Source organism: Hemicordylus capensis, chromosome 3 (assembly GCF_027244095.1).
Source record: "Hemicordylus capensis ecotype Gifberg chromosome 3, rHemCap1.1.pri, whole genome shotgun sequence".
In the NCBI taxonomy this organism is placed as follows: Eukaryota; Metazoa; Chordata; class Lepidosauria; order Squamata; family Cordylidae; genus Hemicordylus; species Hemicordylus capensis.
Window position 1 is genome coordinate 243,878,565 of NC_069659.1, and position 19,843 is coordinate 243,898,407.

A 19,843-nucleotide genomic window follows, 5' to 3' on the forward strand; every position below is an offset into this window, starting at 1 on the left:
GCAGTTTGGGGGCAGAAAGTGGATCTGCCCCAAAATAGTGGGGTGGGATGGTACTGCCTCATGGGTGGAGGCTACCACACCAATTTCAGGGGGATTGGGCAGAGGGCTGATTTTTTGAGAATTTTTGAAGTTTGGGTGTCTTTGGGGCAGATTGGGGGCAGAAAGTGGATCTGCCCCAAAGGAGTGGGGTGGGCTGGTAGATAGTGCCTGATGGCTGGAGGCTACCACCCATCCCCAATTTAAGAGTGATTGGGCAGAGGGGTGAATTATGGTGAATTTATTTGTATGAGGTTTGTCTTCATAAGGTGAAGTGTGCTAAATTGATTACTTCCTCATATTATTCATAGTAAAGGAAAGTGTGAAAAAGTGAAAGTGGGGTCATGAGAGTTGTTTAATTGAAAAAAATCTCATTTGCTATGATAGAATGAGAATTCACACCTCAGAAAAAACTTCTGAGGTGTGAATTCTCATTCTATCATAGCAAATGAGATTTTTTTCAATTAAACAACTCTCATGACCCCACTTTCACTTTTTCACACTTTCCTTTACTATGAATAATATGAGGAAGTAATCAATTTAGCACACTTCACCTTATGAAGACAAACCTCATACAAATAAATTCACCATAATTCACCCCTCTGCCCAATCACTCTTAAATTGGGGATGGGTGGTAGCCTCCAGCCATCAGGCACTATCTACCAGCCCACCCCACTCCTTTGGGGCAGATCCACTTTCTGCCCCCAATCTGCCCCAAAGACACCCAAACTTCAAAAATTCTCAAAAAATCAGCCCTCTGCCCAATCCCCCTGAAATTGGTGTGGTAGCCTCCACCCATGAGGCCCTACCACCCCACCCCACTATTTTGGGGCAGATCCACTTTCTGCCCCCAAACTGCCCCAAAGTCACCAAAACTTCAAAAATTCTCAAAAAATCACCCCTTTGTCCAAACCCCCTGAAATTGGGGTGGTAGCCTGCAACCATTAGGCACTACCACCCCACCCCACTATTCTGCCCCAGCCCCCACTTTCTGCCCCAATATGCCCCAATCTGCCCCAAAGACATGAAATTTTCAGAAATTTACCAAAAATCAGCCCTTTGCCCAATCCCCCTGAAATTGGGGTGGTAGCCTGCACCCATTAGGCACTACCACCCCACCCCACTCCTTTTGCCCAAATCCCATGCTATGCCCCCGAACTGCCCCAAAGTCACTAAAACTTTAAAAATTCACCAAAAATCAACCATGAACCGAATCACCCGAATTTTTTGTGCCCGAAATTCGGGTGATTCGGCTCGTGCCCGAAAAAATTCGGGGGGCTTCGGGGGTGATTCGGTTCGGCCCCGAATCACCCGAAATTTTTCATTTCGGGCACAGATCGTTCTGTGCCCGAAATTTTTTGCACATCCCTATTGTTAAGGTCACTTCCTTTATTGCATCGCCTATCTGGTTTGCATCCTCTTGGCACTCTGTCTCTACTTGGTGTAGCATTTTGCAAGCTTCAGCAAAGGGATTGTTCTCTGCCATAAGTGTACTTAGTGTTTGCATTAGTTGTGGCTTTATTTTTGTATTTGATTTATTTTCTAATCTTCTTTCTGTGGCCTCAGTGGGGTCTAAGATGTATAACTGGGCAAATTGTCTGTCTTGGCCCTGCTGTGGGTGCAGTGTGCCTGTTCTGTGGCATATTGAGCCGTGTATCCAGAAGCAGTACGGCCCATGGCCAGGTGGTGGTACAATGTTTGCTCCCATGGAGGCAAATGCGAGAGTGCTATTGATTGATCGCACATTCTCTTTGAAGTTAGTGCTGTATTGATGTTGTCCTGTCATAAGTTGCTGGATGAGCGGGTTTGTTTTAATGGGGGGCAGATTAACCTTTCCCTTTGAGCAGCAATGTGTAAATTTTTGATCTGCGGGTCTTTCTCCCTCAAAATGTTTTGCATTACAGAATTCACATCTTTGATCTAATTTGCCACATGTGTGCGGTTTTATGTTGTTCTCTCTAATATTTGCTATGTCTTGTAGGATGGCTGCTGTGTCTATTGGTTTTTGTGTTTCTTGGGTTTCAAATCTTTTCTTATTGGTCAGTTGGTGTCGTTGTTCCTGTCTTCTGGCTCTCTGTTTTTCTGCGTTTTGTCTTTGTTGAAATTGTCTTTCTTCTGGAGTCTGGCTTGTTTTTTTATTTTTCAATCTTTGTGTTCTTTTGTGATGCTCATTTTTCTTTTGTTCATCTGTTCTATCTGCTCGTCTTTGTTTCTCTCTTGCAGCCCTTTTTTGTTTCCTCTGTTCCTGCTTTGCTTTAGTTTCTCCCTGGATATCCTGTTCCTCTGTGCTTTGTTGTATTTGTTTTATGTGTTTGTCTTTCTGGCTATCTTTCTGTTTTCTGATAGCCGTGTTTTTCTGTCTGCACTGTTTAATGTGATCTATTGCTTGTGCTAGGTCATGGCTTTGCTTCTTGTAATTTTTCTGGTTGATGTTTTTCCTCTGTTCTGATTTTCCGACTGTCTGTGGTTCAATATTGTATTCCATAATATGTGTGGTGTCATATGGAATTGAAGTTGTATGCAATGTTGCCCTTTGTTTTTGGTTATGGACTCTTTGTTCAAGGGCCACGTGCTGTTGATCTATATGTTGTTTATCCATAGTCTGCTTTCTCATTCTTGCCCTTTCTTTTTCGGCATGTTGTTTACGTTGTCTGTGTTGCTCCTCGGGGGTCTGGGTTGCTCTTCTTTCTGGGTTGCGCCTTTGTGCTTTTTTGAGTTTATCAAATTCCTTCTGCTCCTCTGTTCTATTTGTTTGTCTTTGTTTTTCTCTTGCATTTTTTCTTTGGTTCAGCTGTGCTTGGTGTGCTATTGTCTCTTCCCTGATATCTTGACCCTCTTTTATTTGCTGATTTTTACTTTTTGGGTTGATTTTTTTGTTCTGCTGCTGTTTTTGGGTGGCCATCTTTGTCTGTTTGGAAATCTATGTATGTTCTTCTTTCTGTCTTTATTGTTTTTTGGTTTGTTTATGTGCAGTCTTGGCGGTGATGTAGTTTTTGGCCTTAAGTGCTGATGTTTTTAATGTTTTAGATTAATACTTGTGGTATCTTATGGCCTGGCGTGCAAGGCTGGTATATTATTTTTTGGCAAGATATTCTTCGTTTCCTTCTAGTTCTCAATATGTATGAATGGCCTGGGATTGAGTCCCCTCATGGGCATTCAACAATATTTCTGGGTATTTTTTAAACTTCAACAACTGTCCTCCTTTAAGCTTCTCCTTAGCTTCGTTTGTTGTTGTTTCTTTCCTTCACTGCTCAAGTTATTTCTCCTCACCTCTGTGAGCCTCTGAGGAAGCAGATATTGTTTGCCTCTGTGTGGTATTGGCAGTGATGTTGTATTTGGCCTTAAGTGCTGTAGTGTTTTCTGTTTGTAAGTAGTAGTTATGGTGTGTTATGGCCTGGGCTGCAAGGCAGGTTGATTTATGTTTGGCAAGTGTTTCTTTTTTTCCCCTAGTCAATATATGAATGGCCTGGGATTTTGTCCCCTAACGGGCATTCAGCAATATCTCTCTATATATGAATGGCCTGGGATTTTGTTTGGCAAGCTTTGTTTTTTTCTTCTGCTCCTTCTGTAGGAATGGCCTAGGATTTTGTCGCCTCATGGGCACTGAACAATATCTAAATAGACGTATGAAGGCCTGGGGTTTTGTGCCCTCATGGGCATTCAACAATATTTATGGGTTTTTTGGAATATTGTTTAATAACTTCCCTTCTTTTAATTTCTCCTCTGAGACAGCAGATATCGTCTGCTCCTCTGCGGTTTTAGCAATGACCCTTGGTCTGCTTCTCTTCAAAGCACCACCGTTATTTATGGTGCCTTTTTCCCCGCCTTTGACTGCTGGGGGAGGGGAGCAGCATTGTTGGAGTTTGCTATTGGCTGGCCGGGGAGAGGGGGAGGGAAAGGTGGCTGTGGACGATCATTTGACAGTTGGGGGGGGGAGAACATGGCCATTGTTTGAAACTTTATTTGATTTGAGGTGGGATGTATGCTTGTGTGTTACTCCGAGTGAACCTGTGAAGGGGCATTTGACACGTGTGTGGGGGTGGGACGTTGGACATGGCCGGTGCTTGATACCTTATGTGATTTGAGGGTGTGTGTGTGTGTGTGTGTGTGTGTGCTTGTGTGGTACTCCGGGCCAGATCGGCCCATGGTAACGGTGCTGTTGCCGCTGGCTCCGCTGCCCTCCCGGCTGCCCATCCTCTGAAGTTTGGAATCTTGTTGGTGGGCCAAATTAGCCCACGAAGCCGCCAGCGCTGCCTCCCCGCCCGCCCTCCCATGAGGAGAGTCCTTCGCCCCGGCCGTGTCCCTCGGGCGAAGGACTGGTCAATTTCAGCCTGAAACTCCTTAAATTTAGAGGAACAGAGGAACTCGCAAGCAGAGCTCCTCTGTCTTGCAGAGCCTCTGGCCATACTGTCAGTTTGGACGCAAAGGACACCTATTGCGTCCTTTACGGCCATAGTGTCAGTTCGGGCAGAGCCATTCCAAAGAGAGGAGCTGTGCTTGCAAGCTCCTCAGTTTCTCTGCATTTGACAGGTTTTGCGGCCGACGGACATGGTTGGGGTAAGGAGGGCTCGGCATTTGGGAGGGAGGGAGGGCGGGCGGGCGGGCGGCCAACGACAGTGTTGGGGGGAAATGGCCGCTCGTGGGGCCATATAAGGACCACCCAGGATTGGTCCGTAATGGCCGTGGGTGGGTCTGGGGCAGTGATGGAGGGTGGGTGGGCGGGCAGACAGGGATTCGGCCGTAATGGCCGCGGTGGCAGGAGGTAGAGTGTTTGGTGGCTAGGGCAGTGATGGTGGGCGGGCAGGCAGACAGCGATCCGGACGCATGTCGGGCCGGGGATAGGGGTGAAATGGCCGCCGGTGGGCCTGGAACGTTGTTGGCGGGCGGGCGGGCGGGCGACGGCCGGAGGTCGAGTGTTTAGTGGCTTAGAAACTCTGGCGTTGGGGGTCCGGACTCCCCTGGGCTGTTCTGGGCCTGCGCAAAGCGCAGGCCCAGAACAGCCCAGGGAGGCAGGGACGCAGATCCCCAACGTTCCAAGGCCACGGCCACTCACTTAGCCTTTTATTATATAGGACTATTAATTATTATTATTATTATTATTATTATTATTATTATTATTAATTTGATTTGTATACCGCCCTTCCAAAATGGCTCAGGGCGGTTCACACATCTCTAGTCATAACATCATCAACAAAGCTTTCCTCAAATGTCACACTGTTACAATAGTCACTCTATCTGTGTTTGAGTCTAGAAATCTGTATCCTTTGTAGCATCCATTGTAGCCAAGTAGAATTTCTTCCACTTCCTTGTTTTGCAGCTTGGTACATTTGTCTTTTGGTATGTATATGTACACTCTGCACCCAAATAATTTAATGTGTCCTTCACTGGGTTTTTATTCATACCACAGTTCATATGGGGTATTCTTCACTGTTGTGGAGAAGTATCGGTTTTGCAAATACGTAGCTTTGATTGCTGATTCTCCCCAGTATCTTTCAGGTAGACCTGAATCTGTCAGCATGCATCTAATCACTTCTGTTAGGATCCTATTTTTGCATTCTGCCACTGTTTGGGCATGTACAGGACAGTTTTGTGATGCTCCACTCCACAAGCTCTTAAGAAGTCCTCATTTTTCTTTCCTGTGAACTCACCTCCATTGTTAGACCAAAGTATAAGTGGCTTGCCCTCAAATCTGTTATGCCATAAATACATAGTCTTATAGCTTTTCTAACACTTCATCCTTGTGCTTTATGTGATAGGTGTCTGAATATCTTGAGAAGTCTATAAAGGTCACTATGTATCTGTTGCCTCCAGGTGTTGGTACTTGCATCGGCCCACATATATCAATGTGTATGAGATCAAGTGGTTTTGAAGCTCTGGTTTGGATCGCTTTGGGAAGTGTTGCTTTTGTAGCCTTAGCTCTGATACAGAAGCCACAATTCATAGTCACTGGACCGGGTGACATCACAAGGTCTTTTGTCAGGCGCTGTTTCACCAGTTCCTTTACACTTTCAGGGTGCCTATGGCTGAGACGCCAGTGCCATAGGTGAATGCAGTTGTCATGTTGCTTATGTGTGGTGAGCTTCATCTGCTCCGTCACTGTGCTTAAGCAATACAGGTGTTCATCTGCAATTGTTCTGGCCAAGGTTTTTGTCCCCACTTGGATTGTGCACTCATTACTCTGGAACTTAATGGTAAGTCCTTTGGTTGCCATCCGCTTAACCAATAAAAGGCCAAATTCCAAGTCAGGAACATATAGCACATCTTTTACTGGAATAGCAAGGATGTCCCCATCTGTCTTGGTGCAGTTTAGAAATCCTTGTCCAATTCTCTCTGCAGTTATACTGCTCCCATCTGCAAGATAAACCTTTTCTTTTTTACTTAAGTCCGATTCTGTGGAAAAGTTTATATTGCTGGTCATGTGACTAGTTGCACCAGAGTCAATGCACCAGCCCTGAGATGAGTTACGCTGTGCTGTTTTGAAGTATCTGCTCCATTGTTCTTTATCACTAGTTGTAGTCTTTGCTTTAGCTTAAGTGCTTGTGGAGACTTTGTAGTTTCACTTGTTCTGCCTTCCATGTGGAGCAGTCTTTCTTTAAATGCCCCTCTTTCTTACAGCGGGAACAAGCTCTTGTTTCCTTCTTCTGCACCTTGTCACCTGCACTTTTCAGTGCAGCTTCTCCATCCTGACTGATACTGTCCTCCATTCAGTGATGTATTCAGGGTGGGGCAGCCAGGGCATGTGCTCAGGGCACCACTTGGGGGGCACAACTTGCCTGCCCCACTCCACAAATTAGAGGCAAGCACCCCCCCCCGCTGTTCCAGCATCTCTTTTCTGGCTCCGGCAGTGGCAGCCAGACCTTCTGGCACCCCCAACTTGACTCGCCCCCCTCTCGTGCAGGCACATAGGCTCACATTCGATCCCTAGGTGGCATGGCAGGTGGGCGCTCGCATTGGCTGGTGGAGAGCGCCCAGAGCTGATTGAGCCACCTGCCACCACCCGCTGGTTCAGCACATGCCTGCAGGCTGCAGCACATGGAGTGGAGCTGAGGAGGCAGTCAGCAGCCTGGCGTTCGCATTCATTCCAAAAGCAAGTCTATGGTGTCCTCCCAGCTTCCGCACAGTATTTCAAAAAGGGGTCTTTGGCTTCCTTGAGACCTTCACTAAAAGAGTTAGAATGAATTCGGAATCCGAGAGAGGCATTTGGAGAGGTGATCCGGAGTGGACTCTTCCTGCACAGCTCCCTCCCTTTCTGCAAAAGACTCCCCCACCCATCTATGCAGCATGAGTTGTCTCCTAGAAGAAGATCTGGTGGTGGTGAGTGCAAATGGCATGTGGGGTGAAGGTGGAGGGGTGGGGAATGCAAAGGTGGGAAGGGAGCCCCTCAGTCTGGCAATGTGAAGGTTTCTTTGCAAATAAAAAAACATTGTAATGCAAAGCCGGGCAACATGCCAGGGAGGGAGAATATGGATAGGAGAGATCATGGCAGAAAGTCTGCACACAGAAATATACCATTTCACGGTGACAGCAGCCTATAGCACTTTTCAAAGTTCCCATTTCCAATAGATAAGTTGGCTTGAGTCAGATCTTTGTCTGCTGCGTTTTTAATGAAGCAATCACCTTTTACCCTCCCATATTTTGCCCCCTCTTCCTGAGCGGGCTTTTGGTAAAATCTCTTTATACACAGAGTCAGGACGGTGAATGCACTTGGAAACATCCCATCCCCACCCCCCACTCAGTGGTGGAATGTTCCTGGAGAAACATTTTCTCCTGCTTTAAGCAAGATTTGTGCCTCTTTAAAGTGAAGGGGGAGGGGTAATGCTTCAGTTTTTGCTCCGTCGCTAGGGATGTGCACAAAACCGGTTCGTCTGGTTTGGTTCGGATCCGAACCGGGTCCGAACCAGGAGGGGGTGGTTCGGTTTTGGTTTTGTCCGAACCACCCCCTGGTTTGGTTCGGATCCGAACCGAACAGGTTCAGATCTCAAAAAGTAGCTAGGATGGTAGCTGGCACCCAGGGGTACCTGTCACCCAAACCCCAAAGCAATCGGACACTCGTACGATTTTTAATGAATTTTTGAAAATTATTTTTATTTTTTTCTCATAGGATATAATGGGAATCGAACCAGGCCATTATTCCTTATTGTGGAGCACCCATCGTTGCCAACAACTATGCAAACCCTGAAGCAATCAGACACCCCTATGATTTTTAAGAATATTTGAAATATTTTTAATTCTTTTTCTCATAGACTATAATGGGACCCGAACCAGTCCATATCCCCTATTGTGGAGCACCTAGGGGCACAAAAGCGGGGTGGGTGGTAGACAGGTAGGGGTGCCTACCACCCAAAAAATCCCAAGGCAATTTGACACTCCTCTGATTATTGGTGAATTGTTAAAGTATTTTTGAATTCCTCATAGAGAATAATGAGGATTGCAGCAAATGTATAGCTTCACGTCAGGGGGAAAGGGGTGTCGTAGAGTGGAGTGTGGTGGGTGGTAGTTCCTAGGGTGGGCAAGGAAGCTACCTGAATTATTTGAAAGGAATTGGGGGAAAGGGTGATTTTTGGTTAATTGTTGAACTTTACGCGTCTTTAAGGTTTTTCCTCATAATAAGTTATAATGGAGCTTTCAGCAGCCCCATAAGTGCACTTGGGGGGTGCTGGGGTGGCCCAGAGCGAGTGGTGGTGTAGTGCACATAGGGTGCCAACCACCCCCATGGGTTTCTAACCCATGGGGTACAGGGTTCTGTTGTTTCTGAGGTATTGAGTGTGGATTCTATGATAGCATATTAGAGTGGATTCATGGTGTCTCATTGAAAATCTCATTTGCAATGGGGGAGGAGTCATCTACAGCTCTTTGTGATCAGTTTGCCTGTCACTTTGCAGATAAAGTCGCTCACATCCGTTCCGATTTGGACTCCAGAGTTTTGGCAGTTCCGGCAGACGTGCCTCTGGTACCATCTGATCCCGTTGTGTTGGATTCTTTTCAGTTGGTGCGGCCTGAGGATGTGGACAAGATCCTGGGCAGTGTGCGGGCAACTTTGTGCGCTCTTGACCCTTGCCCTTCATGGCTAATAAAAGCTCCCAGGGAGGGGACAGGCAGATGGTTGGAGGTGATCATTAATGCTTCATTAAGGGAGGGCAGGATGCCATCGTGCCTCAAAGAGGCAGTGGTAAGACCACTATTAAAGAAGCCCTCCCTTGATCCCTCCAACCTGGACAACTATAGGCCTGTGTCTAACCTTCCCTTTTTGGGCAAGGTGATAGAGCGTGTGGTGGTGTCCCGGCTGCAGAGGGTCTTGGATGATACGGATTATCTGGACCCTTTTCAATCTGGCTTCCGCCCCGGGTATGGGACTGAGACTGCCTTGGTCACTCTAGTGGATGACCTACGTCGGGAACTAGATGGGGGGAGTGCGTCCCTGTTGGTTCTGCTGGACCTCTCGGCGGCGTTCGATACCATCGACCATGGTATCCTTCTGGACCGCCTCTCGAGTATGGGGATTGGAGGCACTGCATTGTGGTGGTTCTGGTCCTTTCTTGAGGGGAGGGCCCAGAAGGTGGTACTGTGGGACTACTGCTCGGTCCTGTGGCCGTTGGCCTGTGGGGTCCCGCAGGGATCGGTCTTGTCCCCCATGCTGTTTAACATCTACATGAAGCCACTGGGAGAGGTCTTCCGGGGACTTGGACTGAGTTGTCAGCAATATGCGGATGACACCCAGCTCTATCTCTCCTTGTTATCTGATCCTAGGGAGGCGGTGGATGTCCTGAATCGGGGGCTGGAGGCCGTGATGGGCTGGATGTGGGCTAATAAACTGAAATTGAATCTGGATAAGACGGAGGTACTGTTGGTCAGTAGGAGAGCCAATCGGGATGAGGAGATCTTACCTGTTCTGGATGGGGTTGCACTCCCCTGCAACCCCATCCAGTACGCAGCTTGGGGGTACTACTGGACCCGACTCTGCTTTTGGAAGCTCAGGTGGAGGCGGTGGCCAGGGGTGCCTTTGCACGGCTTCGGCTAGTGTGCCAGCTGCGTCCCTTTCTCTAGAAGGCAGATCTGGCCACGGTTACCCATGCCTTAGTCACGTCGCGTCTGGATTACTGTAACACGCTCTACGTGGGGCTGCCCTTGAAGAATATCCGGAAACTGCAGCTAGTGCAAAACGCGGCAGCGAGGGTGTTATCCGGAGCTGCCCGTTGGGAGCACATCACCCGCATTCTGAAAGAGTTGCACTGGCTGCCGGTTCGTTTCCGCGTCCAATTCAAGGTGCTGGTTTTGACCTTTAAAGCCCTTAACGGTTTGGGCCCGGGGTATTTGAGGGACCGCCTGCTCCCAAGGGTTGGTGCCCACTTGACGAGGACATCTGAGGGGGCCCTGCTCCGGGTGCCGACAATGAGAGAGGCCCGGCTGTCGTGCACTCGGGACAGGGCCTTCTCTGTTGCTGCTCCCAGACTCTGGAATGCTCTCCCAGTGGCCATTCACTCTTCGGACTCCATCATGGTTTTTAGAAAGCTTGTTAAAACTTGGCTTTTTACCCAGGCTTTTACATAATCGTTTTATTGCTGCTTCTGTGTGTTTTTACTTGTATTGTTTTTATGCCTCTTTTTTATATGTTTTAATATTTTTTAGCTTGATGTTTTTATTGTCTGTTTTTAACTTTTGTAAACCGCCTTGGGGTTGTCTTTTAACGAAAGGCGGTATAGAAATGCAACAATAAATAAATAAATAAATAAATAAATAAATAAATAAATAAATAAATTGAATTAATAATGATAATAATAATAGTTTTCATGAAGAGCCAATGAGCTGAAATTATCAAATTAGGAGCCTTCCTGATGAGAGCAAAACCATGCCTCTACACAGCCAATTAAGGAGGGCATGCAAAAAAAAAATAAAAATAAAAAATCCCGCATCAATCACAGAAAGGGCAATTGGCATGGCCTAGGAAGAGTCTAAACCAAGGCTGTTTGTGTGCGCGCGCTCACAATCCCACCCACACTGGGACTGAATGAATCGCAACCCTATTTATACTACCTTTCCCAACTCTCACACTGTCCTGCAAGAGGCGGGCTACCCTCTGTATTAACCCTTCTCCTTGCTAACCCATGGGGTATTAAATTTTGTTGTTTCTGAGGTGTTCTGGGTATAGATTCTCTGGTAGCAGATGAGAGTGGATTCATGGTTTGTCATTGAAAATCTCATCTACTCACTCAGTCTCAAAGGCTTCTCCAAACGCTGGGTCTCTGTAGCCCGCTTCTGAGGGTCTGGTCAGTCTTTCTTCAGTCTTCCTCTTCTTCAGATGGGGAAAAAGGCAAGCCTCTCTGGAAAATCTGGGGTGGTGGCAGCTGCTGGCTGGGCACAGGTGGTGTGGCTAGCTGCTTGCACAGGCAGGCAGCAGAGATGATTCTCTCAGCAGCAGGAAGAAGTTTTTAAAAAATCAGAAACAACTAAAAAAAATAAAAAAAATCTTTCCTACCAATTCTCTCTTTCTCAAAAAAAAAAAATGCAGGAGAGAATGGCACAGGCAGCAGGCTGATAGCAAGGCAGAAATTTTTTCAAAAAATTTTTAAAAGAAATTTTCCTCCTTTTTTCTCAAAAAAAAGGCTGCAAATGCAGGAGAAAAGGCAGGCTTCCAGTGAGTCTGAGCAATGGCTGCAATGCTAAACAATAACGTCACAGCAGCAATGCTGAGCAAAATAGGGGCAGCAAGGCTAAGCAAGCACTCTTCTCCCACACGAGGCAGCAGAAAGGAAGAAATAGCAATAGCAATAGCAATAGCACTTACATTTATATACCGCTCTATAGCCAAAGCTCTCTAAGCGGTTTACAATGATTTAGCATATTGCCCCCAACATTCTGGGTACTCATTTTACCGACCTCGGAAGGATGGAAGGCTGAGTCAACCTTGAGCCCCTGGTCAGGATTGAACTTGTAACCTTCTGGTTACAGGGCGGCAGTTTTACCACTGCGTCACCAGAAATGGCACCTGCAGCCCCAATAAATACCCTGGTGCAAAACCCCTCCAAAAAATCCCCCCACCCTTGCCCCTTCCTCCACCTCCCTGGCCAATGTGGGGTTAATTTGGCTCCTGCAGAGCCAAATTTGGGCATCCTCTGCAGATAGGACCTTTGCAATTGAAGTCAATGGAAGGCTGAAAGGCGGGAAATTCAAACTGACATCAGAACTCAAAATGGAGGAGAAAGAAGAAGCACTTTCAGCAATTGCAACATGGAGGGCCGAAACTACAAATCTTTCGGAGCCAAAACAGGGGCGATTCGTTTCGGCTCCCAAACATCCTGATTTGGCCATCAGGTGTTTCATTTTGGCTACAAAACACCCGAAACTTTTCGCACATCCCTCTGAAGAACATTTCATTCTGATGGTCATTATTGGTTGGTGAAAGCTCAGCATCTGTTCATCGCTGCTGACAGATCGCTAAAGGCCTATCATGGTTGATTCAGCTTTTTGTAAAGCCCAAATTATGATGGTCCACAACATTCTTATTTATAAATAACTGTTTGTTTGTTTTTTACAGGTTGATGATGTGGAGTTTTCTAATAGTAGTGTGTTTTTCTCAAGGAATTTTTGGCTTGCAAAAATTAAGAACTTCAGAACCTTTGACTGAACATACAGTGGATCCTGAGTGCTTTATGAATGCTGTAAGTTTTGATCTCTGTATTTTTAGTAGCTGATACCATAAATGTAAGGTAGATGAAAAAGAAGAATCACTCTAGGGATGGTTCAGATGATGTCACTTCCACATGTAAGTTTCTGAAAATCTTTTATTCCATGGAGGCACTCATGTAGAACTGGTAAAATATAAATACTTCTTCCTAATCACACATGTACTCCAGGACCAGGCAGTAGTGGCACTGGCCAGCCACTATACTTTGCATATAAATAGGCAACACACATAGTATAGAACATAGCTTTTGCATGAAATAAAACAGAACAATATCATAAAAATGAAATATATTAAAAAACCAAATGCTAACATTTCACTCAATTAGCCTCCAATTTATTATTATTATTATTATTATTATTATTATTATTATTATTATTATTATTATTATTTCTTGTTTACACAGTCAGACAGGTGTTATTGACTGGTTTGTTTTATCCAGACATCGAGTCCTTCCCAAGGACCTGGGATGGCTGAATTTTATCATCAATACTGTTGGTTATTATAGATATCGTCGCAAAATATAGGCTGATCCCAGTATCCGAGGCCTGTTTTGTTTAGTATTTGTGAAAGTGGGGTCATGGCGATTACAAACAATAGAGGGGATAGTGAGTCCCCTTGGAAAATGCCTCTTCTAATGCTAACCTGTCCAAGTGTCTCTCCACTGATTGTTAACTGTGTACTCCACATGCTCATTGCTTTTAAAAAAAATAAATATCTGAATGTTTTTGCTGACACCAGTTGTTTCTAAACATTTTAGTATCCATGTGTGAGGCAATGAATCGAAGGCTTTCTTGTAGTCAGTCCATGCAACACTTAGATTGGTTTTTCTTCTCTTGCAGTTTTCTAAAATCATTTTGTCAATCAGCAGCTGGTCTTTTGTGCCTCTGGTGTTCAGGCAATTTCCTTTCTGTTCAACTGGAAGCTGTTTGTTAGTTAATAAGTGTTGCATCACTTCATCTACTATTATTCCAGTTAATAATTTGAACATGGTTGGCAGACAGGTTATCGGTCTATAATTACTTGGAACTGCACCTTTTGCTGGGTCTTTCATAATGAGATGAGTTTTCCCAGTTGTTAGCCATTGTTCACCTCCTTGCAAAATGTGATTGAACTGTTTTGATAGTTGTTTATGAAGGCTTGTTAGGTGTTTAAGCCAAAAGCCATGCAGTTCATCGTCGCCTGGAGCAGTCCAATTTTTAATTTCCTTTGCTCTTTCACTTATTAATTCTGGTGTTATTATTAGATCTTGCATTTGTTGGTTACATATTTTGACCTCTTTCATCCAGCCTGCTTTTTTATTATAATCTATTGGATTGTCCCATAATTTCCCCCAGAATTGCACTGTTTCTTCTTTATTTGGTGTTTCTACGTTTCTTGCAGTTTCTCCTTCTATGCTTTGGTAGAAATGTCTCTGATTCGACTGGAATTGGAGATTCTGCCTGTGTTGTGTAATTCTGGCTTCATATCTGCTAATCTTCTTTGACACTGCTGTTATTTGCTGCTTTATTATTTCCAGGACTTCTCTAATTTTCCTTGAATCTAGGTGGTATTTTTGGATCAGATACTGTTTGGTGTTTTCATTCTTCAGCTTCTTGTCTTTCATATCTTTCAATTTACTAGCATCTGACCTAAGCCTGGAGATTTTATTTTCTAATCTAACCTTCCATTTAGGTGATGTACTGCTTTCTTTTTTGACAGGTCCACTGATTTTATATCCGAGCTCTTGTGTTGTTATTGTTGCTGCACTGTACATTAGTTGGTTTGTTTCTTGCAAAATCTTGGTTGTTATTTCTGCAAGAGCAGCATTGACATCTTTTAATGCCTGAGCAAGTTGTTTTTTGGCAACTGTTTTTAGAGCTGGAAGTCGAACCCTGGTGGTTGTTTGGTTCATGTGCTCAGTTATTTGTTGCTTTAGTTCTTGTTGCTTTTCTGTTAAATGGCATTTGGGTTTTTGAGGTGAAGGCAAAGGGGCGGTTGCCTGGTTTTGATTTTGAAACAGTTCAGTAACAGTGGGATCCTCGATTTCCAACACCTCCTCCACCTGCACCTGAGCAACTTCTTCAATTGGTGGTAATTCTTCTTCCATATCTTGAGCCTGTGTTGCTCTTTGCAGTTCTTCCAGCTCCACTCCTGTGAATACTTATTATGTATCTTCTCTGGTCTGCTAGCCTTTGTTCTGTTATTTCTGTATCTGGATGCTTCTCTTTCCAAATTTGGTACATTCTTTTTAAATAACCTCTTCTAGTTGGACTAGACTTGTAATAGCAGATCATTATTTCCTTGTTGGCACTTTTCGTATATTTTTTTCCGGTTAAGCAACGTTTCTTCCAGTAACCTTGCAGTCTCTAGCCCTGGTTGCTCAACTGAAGATCCTGAGTCCTGTTGCCCACTTGCCACTATTATTATTATTATTATTATTATTATTATTATTATTATTATTATTACATTTATATCCCACTCTTCCTCCAAGGAGCCCAGAGTGGTTTACTACATACTTGAGTTTCTCTTTCACAACAACCCTGTGAAATAGGTTAGGCTGAGAGAGAAGTGACTGGCCCAGGGTCACCCAGCTAGTTTCATGGCTGAATGGGGATTTGAACTCAGGTTTCCCTGGTCCTAGTCCAGCACTCTAACCACTACACCACGCTGGCTCTCCATTTAATCAAATCATTTAATCAAATGTGAATGGAAACTTTTGCAGCCTTTGAGAAATCTCAACAAAAGGGAAGACTTTCAAGACAGGGCATTCCAGAGTGGTAACGACCCTTCTTGTTTGTGTCACTGACTTGTTCTTCATATGTATAATTGGCATCTTATTTTCATTGGCTCACAAAGAAAGTTTGCACAAAGAAAGTAACCCCTGTTTCAGAAAGTAACACCTTAATTCTTGCACAATCAGAAGATGTTGAAATGTTGTAGAACCTGTTACCTTGTGCAATGCAATCTTGTACATATCCCAGATATTTTTTACTGGTGAGTGTGCACTGTGCACAGCTCTTTAAACTTCTTCAACACTTACAACTTCTCTCATTGCACTGGTGCAACACTATTTCTTAAGTTGCTTGTCACATTTCTATACTGCCTTTATCAGCTATCTCAAGGTGGTGTGAAAACTTAAATACCATTTAAAACAACTTTTAAAATTATTAAAACGGGGATTTTTTCTAATTAAAAAAAGAACTGAAGGCCTGGTTTTAAAAATGTGACTTTAAGGCCCTCTTGAAGGCCAACAATGATATCAGCCCACATATCTCAGCAGGAGTGTTTCCCAAAGCCCAGAGATGTCTATAAAGAAGGCCTGATCTCAAGTCACCACCAAACAGGTTGGTGCAACTTGGGGCAGACCTCCCCAAATGACCTCAACAAATGGTGGAGATCATATAGAAAAAGTGCTGGGCCTAAGCAATTTAGAGTGATAGGTAATAACCAGCACCTTGTATTTCACCTGGAAACATATTGGTAGCCAGTGTAATGACCTTAAGACAGGAGTAATATGGTCTTTCCAGATGGCCCTGGAAATCAACCTGGCTACCAAATTTTGTTCTAACTGCCGTTTCCGGACTACACACAAAAGCAGTTCTATGTAGAGTCTATTGCAGTAGGATACCACCATGTGCATCACTGTTTTAAGGTCATCCATTTCCAGAAATGGGTGGAGTACTATCAGCCAAAGCTGATAAAAAGCTTCTCTGGCTGTTGCTTCTGTATGGGAAACTGGAGAGGGACTTTGAACCAAAGGCACTCCCAAACTCAGAAGTTCCAAACACCTCCATCTTATTTGAATTCAGCTTCAGTTTGTTTTCTCTTATTCAACTCATTACTACCTGTTGGCAGGCATTTACTGCTCTCTTAGTTTGGGTGTAGTACTCAGCAGGTATTGGGCAGGCAAAGATATACAAAATATTCACCTTTCACAAAGAGAAGAAATTGCTCCTTTCTAGTTCAGGTATGTCAGCCACATAAATACAAGCTGCCTATATTACCCAGTTATTGAACATTAAAGCACCAACCTTTCTTTGAACTAGAATGCTGTTGTTTTTTAAAGTCCCAAGAGGACACATCTGATCTGTCTTAGGTTTTATTGTATTCTAGTGGTCATTGCCTACCAATTGAGGACAAACAACTATATATCAGAATTGTGGTAACTGATGGAATCTAAGTCAGATGCCACCAAAAATGGCACACGGTCTCTTTAGTCTTGGGCCTCCTTAACTAATTCTGCCTGCGAATAGATGCCTTGTTTAGGTACAGAGAGAACCCTTTCTCATGAGCAGTGAGAAAGAGCAAGAGGGTTATTGGGGAGGGATCCCTAAAGAGCTTGCCTCTCTGCAGATGATTGAAGGTGTCCTCATCGATAGGCAGATTGGCTGCCCAGATTACTATCAAATGCTGCTGGTAGCTCGGAGGGCCAAGGTTCTGGGATGCATCGCCCCACATCACCCTACCCTCTAGAGCTCAAATAATGGGGACCCCCCTCCCCTCCCTGAAGCTGCCGGAGATCTCTGCAGTCTGCCAGCTCTGGCTGGCAGACAATCACAGAAACGGGGCTAGGAGAGGGTGGCCATGGAGGTGAGTTTGCCACTGAAGCACCACCGGGAACAGGCCCAATCCTGGCAGTACGCACATGCAGGCAAAACCAGGATGGGCTTCCTTAACCCGGTTTTGTCTGCGCATGTGAATAGTTTCAGTCTACTGATTATGGTTTGTATGTTTTTGGGGTTGGGTTTTTTTGTTGTTGTTTGTTTTTGCAGAGTGAGATTATCCGTTATCATGGATACCCAAGTGAAGAGCATCATGTTGAGACAGAAGATGGATATATCCTTACAGTCTTGAGAATACCTCATGGAAGAGATAATGGTGCAAACAAAGGTAGGACATTGCCTTGAGAAGGCTCTGTGCATCACAGTGGCAATCTCTTCCCAAGCTGTGATTTGCAGTATAGTAAGTATAGTATATACTTAGTATATGCCTATGCTAGGAACTGCATGGTCCTTGGTCTTTTCTTTCAGCATTCTGGAACTGAGAAATATTTCTTCTTAATTTTTACTGGATGAGATTCTGATTAACAGTGCAGGAATACAGGAATTTTAAAAAAATTGCTAGCAGACTCACTGCTGAAGCACAGAGGCTTGCAATTTTCACCAGTCCCCTCCCCCTACTGAAAGTGCTATGCACAATTGAAGTAGGTCCCTAAGGGTCAAGCAAGGGCCTCACAAACTCCTGCATTTCAGCAGTGGGGCCTCTAGCAGTTTCCATCTGGTGTTTTTTTCACCGCATACAAACAACATTACAGGATGTCAATAATCACTTAAATCAACTGAAAAAGCCACTTTGTTGAAAAAAGCTATGTTACCTTGGAGACAAATGGATGATTACATGGCCACCATTCTGATAGGTTCATGTGCTGCACTGGTCTGTAATGTCTTAATAGGGAGAAGGTAGGAGAGGAAATGACATAGTCATTGCCCACACTGACAAAGTCACCACACCAGCACTTTCACCCAGCTTCCTATGGTCTCCTTCTCTCTTCTTTTATAATCTGCCTTCTTTCATTATCTCAATTAGCATTTCACTTCTGGCTACCAGCAGCATATGTCAGGTAGATGTATGCATACAGAAGTTTGCAAATCCACCAGGATACAGCTTTCACATGCATGCAATGGCCCATGGGGGGCACTTTCCAAAATGGCCCCATTATGTTAATGTGAAAGTCCCACATAGGCTGTAGAGCCTAAATGCTATGTCCCTCTCTTCAACCTCCCGCAGTGACCTTGAATAATCCCCAAAATGTTTTTCTTTGAAATTTGGCTTACTAGATAGAATTTGAATACTTGATGTGTCCAAAATACTCAAAAAGTCATATTGCCTAAAGGACACATTGTAAGTGGAAATTGCAAGTTAAGATGCCCATTTTAACTTCTGCACTAGTGGATTTGCAAACCTCCATGTGCACATAACATCTACCTGCTGTATGGTAGTACTTCCACTTGTAGCTGAAAGTGAAATATTTTGACATTCTTTGATGCTAAGCCCTCACAATAGATGTAGAATAAGTGTAGCCAGCCAATCTTTCCCCTCTCTATTTGGCCATTTCAGAAAGAGGTTCAAAATAAATCTTTTTTTCTTGACTTACAGAATCTCACCAGGATCAAATGTGAGAACATTGGGCTAATCAAATGCTTTAAAATGAGCAACTGTTACAATTACAAGCTAGCCAACCATAGAAAGCATTAGGAAAATTCCTAGCTATTTGAACAGTTCAGGAAGAAAATATGGTACTTAGGGAGGTTGTAACTTCAACAACCTCCTTTGGAGAGGCTCTGAAGAAAATGTTGGATAGATATTTGTTGGGAAACTTTGAGGAAGAGGAAATCCTGTGTTAAGGCATCAGTGATAAGTAAGGCAGATGATACCCCACTACTAGTGGTTAGGCAACCCAGGCAAAAGAACAGAGAAAGCATTTCATTTTCTAGAGAAAGCTTTGATATTTTCAAATGCTCTGGGCAACACCACTCACCCATTTAGTTGTATACTACTATATAGGGAGAGAGAACTGCCTACATTCAGGTTGGAGAATGTGCCATACTGATGTTGGGAACAATGTAACATCTCTGTCTATATATAATTCTCTAAGGCATAACCATGGCTAATCCTGTGTGTGGCAGCTCTCACAAGAGTTTGCAAGGAGAAGCACCATGGTGATAGGGCAGCAGAGATTCCATATGCAGATAGGGAGGAGGAGCCTGTGAGAGCAGAAGCACCATGGTGATCGGGCAGTGGGGATTCCATATAGAGATAGGGAGGAGGAGCCTGTGGCACCGTGGTGATTGGGCAGTGGGGATTCTATATGCATATAGGGAGGAGGAGCTTGTGATGGTTAAGGTCAGTTGGAATGCAACTGTTACTCGTAGAAAGATGTTCTTGATTGTAGAGGAGAGGAATCTATATATATATAAAAGGTTAGTAACTATCAATCAATTTTTATTACAGCCATAGGCCATACAAAAAACATAAAAAAGCATTAAAACAAAATATTATACAAAGTAAACATAATAAAACAGAATAAAACAGTAAGCTCCTATAAATTAGACCTTAAACAAGATCTTAATCTAATGGCAACATAAA

The 19,843-nt window shown here is 44.2% G+C and overlaps 1 protein-coding gene across 2 annotated transcripts in view; it reads left to right on the plus strand.

Annotated features, from left to right (window-relative positions):
- Positions 1-19,843, plus strand: part of LOC128350741 (lipase member N-like) — a 70,659-nt gene that overhangs the window by 20,055 nt on the left and 30,761 nt on the right. For both annotated transcript variants that reach the window (XM_053309374.1, XM_053309375.1), the window contains exons 3-4: positions 12,569-12,692; positions 17,470-17,587. In XM_053309374.1, the coding sequence (XP_053165349.1) occupies positions 12,573-12,692; positions 17,470-17,587 (238 nt within the window). In that variant the 5' untranslated portion in view covers positions 12,569-12,572. The remainder of the gene's footprint in view (positions 1-12,568; positions 12,693-17,469; positions 17,588-19,843) is intronic.